The 1,726-nt window shown below is 36.1% G+C and overlaps 1 protein-coding gene across 1 annotated transcript; it reads left to right on the top strand.

The window, feature by feature from the left end:
* The first annotated feature begins 1,021 nt into the window (after positions 1–1,021).
* Positions 1,022–1,462, top strand: LOC139841137 (uncharacterized mitochondrial protein AtMg00810-like). The gene has a single exon (XM_071831371.1). The coding sequence runs from the start codon at positions 1,022–1,024 to the stop codon at positions 1,460–1,462; it is 441 nt and encodes a 146-aa protein (XP_071687472.1).
* Positions 1,463–1,726: the final 264 nt, after the last annotated feature.

The following is a 1,726-nucleotide window of genomic DNA, read 5'->3' as shown; positions in this document are numbered from 1 at the left end:
GATAGAACAATATGATATAGAAATAATGCCAACTCAAATTGAGTCGAATGAAATAAATGAGGATGGATCTCATTTAAAACCAAGTAAGGATAACTTAGAATCCTCGATCGATCTTAAACATGTTAAGGATCATCCCATAGATCAAGTCATACGAGACATCAATACTAGAACCACTAGGTCTCAAGCATTCAACCTAATTGCCAACTATGCTTTCATCTCCCAAATAGAACCCAAAAATATTAAGGAAGCCTTATTAGATGAAAGTTGGGTAGAAGTAATGCAAGAGAAATTAAATCAATTCCAAAGGAGTGATGTATGGGATTTAGTTCCTTTACCTAGTGAGAGCAATATCATAGGTACCAAATGGGTTTATAGAAACAAACTAGATGAAGATGGCAATGTAGTTAGAAACAAAGCTAGACTAGTTGCACAAGAATATAGCCAACAAGAGGGAATTGATTATGATGAAACATTTGCCCCCGTCACTAAGCTAGAGTCTATAAGAATACTTCTTGCATATGCATGTGTCAATATATTCAAACTTTATCAAATGGATGTTAAAAGTGCCTTTTTAAATGGTGTCATAAATGAAGAAGTATATGTGTCACAACCTCCGGGGTTTGAAGATTTCGAAAATCCATATCATGTTTTTAAACTTAAAAAGGCTCTCTATGGACTTAAACAAGCCCCTAGAGCATGGTATGAAAGACTTAGAACCTTTTTAATAAATCACGGTTATGAAATGAGAAAATTTGATAATAGACTTTTTATTAAAAGGCATGAAAAGGATTTAGTTATAGTTCAAATATATGTTGATGATAGTGTATTTAGCTCTACTAACGAATCTCTTAGCAATGAGTTTTCTAAGTTAATGCATGATGAGTTTGAAATGAGCATGATGGGTGAACTCAAGTTCTTTCTCGGACTTCAAATCAAACAACTAGAAGATGGAACGTTCATCAATCAACAAAAGTACATTCATGAAATGATCAAAAAGTTCGGAATGGAGAACTCAAAACCAATGGCGACTCCTATGGCAACAAATGTGAAACTCACTTTAGAAGGAGAAGGAGAACCGTTCGATAGTACCAAATATAGGGGAATGATTGGATCCCTTCTATATTTAACGGCAAGTCGTCCCGATATCATGTTTAGTGTGTGCTTGTGTGCAAGATTTCAAGAAAATCCAAAGACATCACACGTTGAGGCCGTCAAAAGGAACTTTAGGTACTTAAAGGGGATAATGCATCTTGGGTTATGGAATCCAAAGTTCACCGGGGTTGATATTATGTGCTTTGCGGATTCCGTTCACGGAGGATCAATGATTGATAGAAAAAGCACAAGTGGAGTATGCGCGTTCGTGGGTCTTTGCTTAACATCATGGTTCTCGAAGAAGCAAACGTCCCTTACATTGTCTACCACCGAAGCCGAATATGTAGCTATGGGAAGAGCATGCGCATAAGTGTTATGGATGAAGCAAACCTTCCTTGATTATGGTATGATCTCATCCGAAATACCCATATGCTGTGATAACAAAAGTGCTATAGATTTATCTAAAAATCAAATATTACACTCTAGGACTAAACACATAGATATTAGGCACCACTTCCTTCGTGACCACGTCCAAAATGGTAATATTGTGATAGAAAAGGTAGAATATGCTGAAAACATAGCTGACATATTCACTTAGCCCCTTAAAAAGGAAACCTTTAACTTACTTAGGAAT

The sequence above is a fragment of the Rutidosis leptorrhynchoides genome, chromosome 1 (assembly GCF_046630445.1).
Source record: "Rutidosis leptorrhynchoides isolate AG116_Rl617_1_P2 chromosome 1, CSIRO_AGI_Rlap_v1, whole genome shotgun sequence".
Lineage (NCBI taxonomy): Eukaryota > Viridiplantae > Streptophyta > Magnoliopsida > Asterales > Asteraceae > Rutidosis > Rutidosis leptorrhynchoides.
Note: the sequence above shows the minus strand (reverse complement) of the source record. Positions and strands in the feature narration are given on the sequence as shown.

Coding starts and splice junctions, on each gene's coding strand:
- LOC139841137 (XM_071831371.1), top strand. CDS start 1,022: ATGGCGACTCCTATGGCAACAAATGTGAAACTCACTTTAGAAGGAGAA.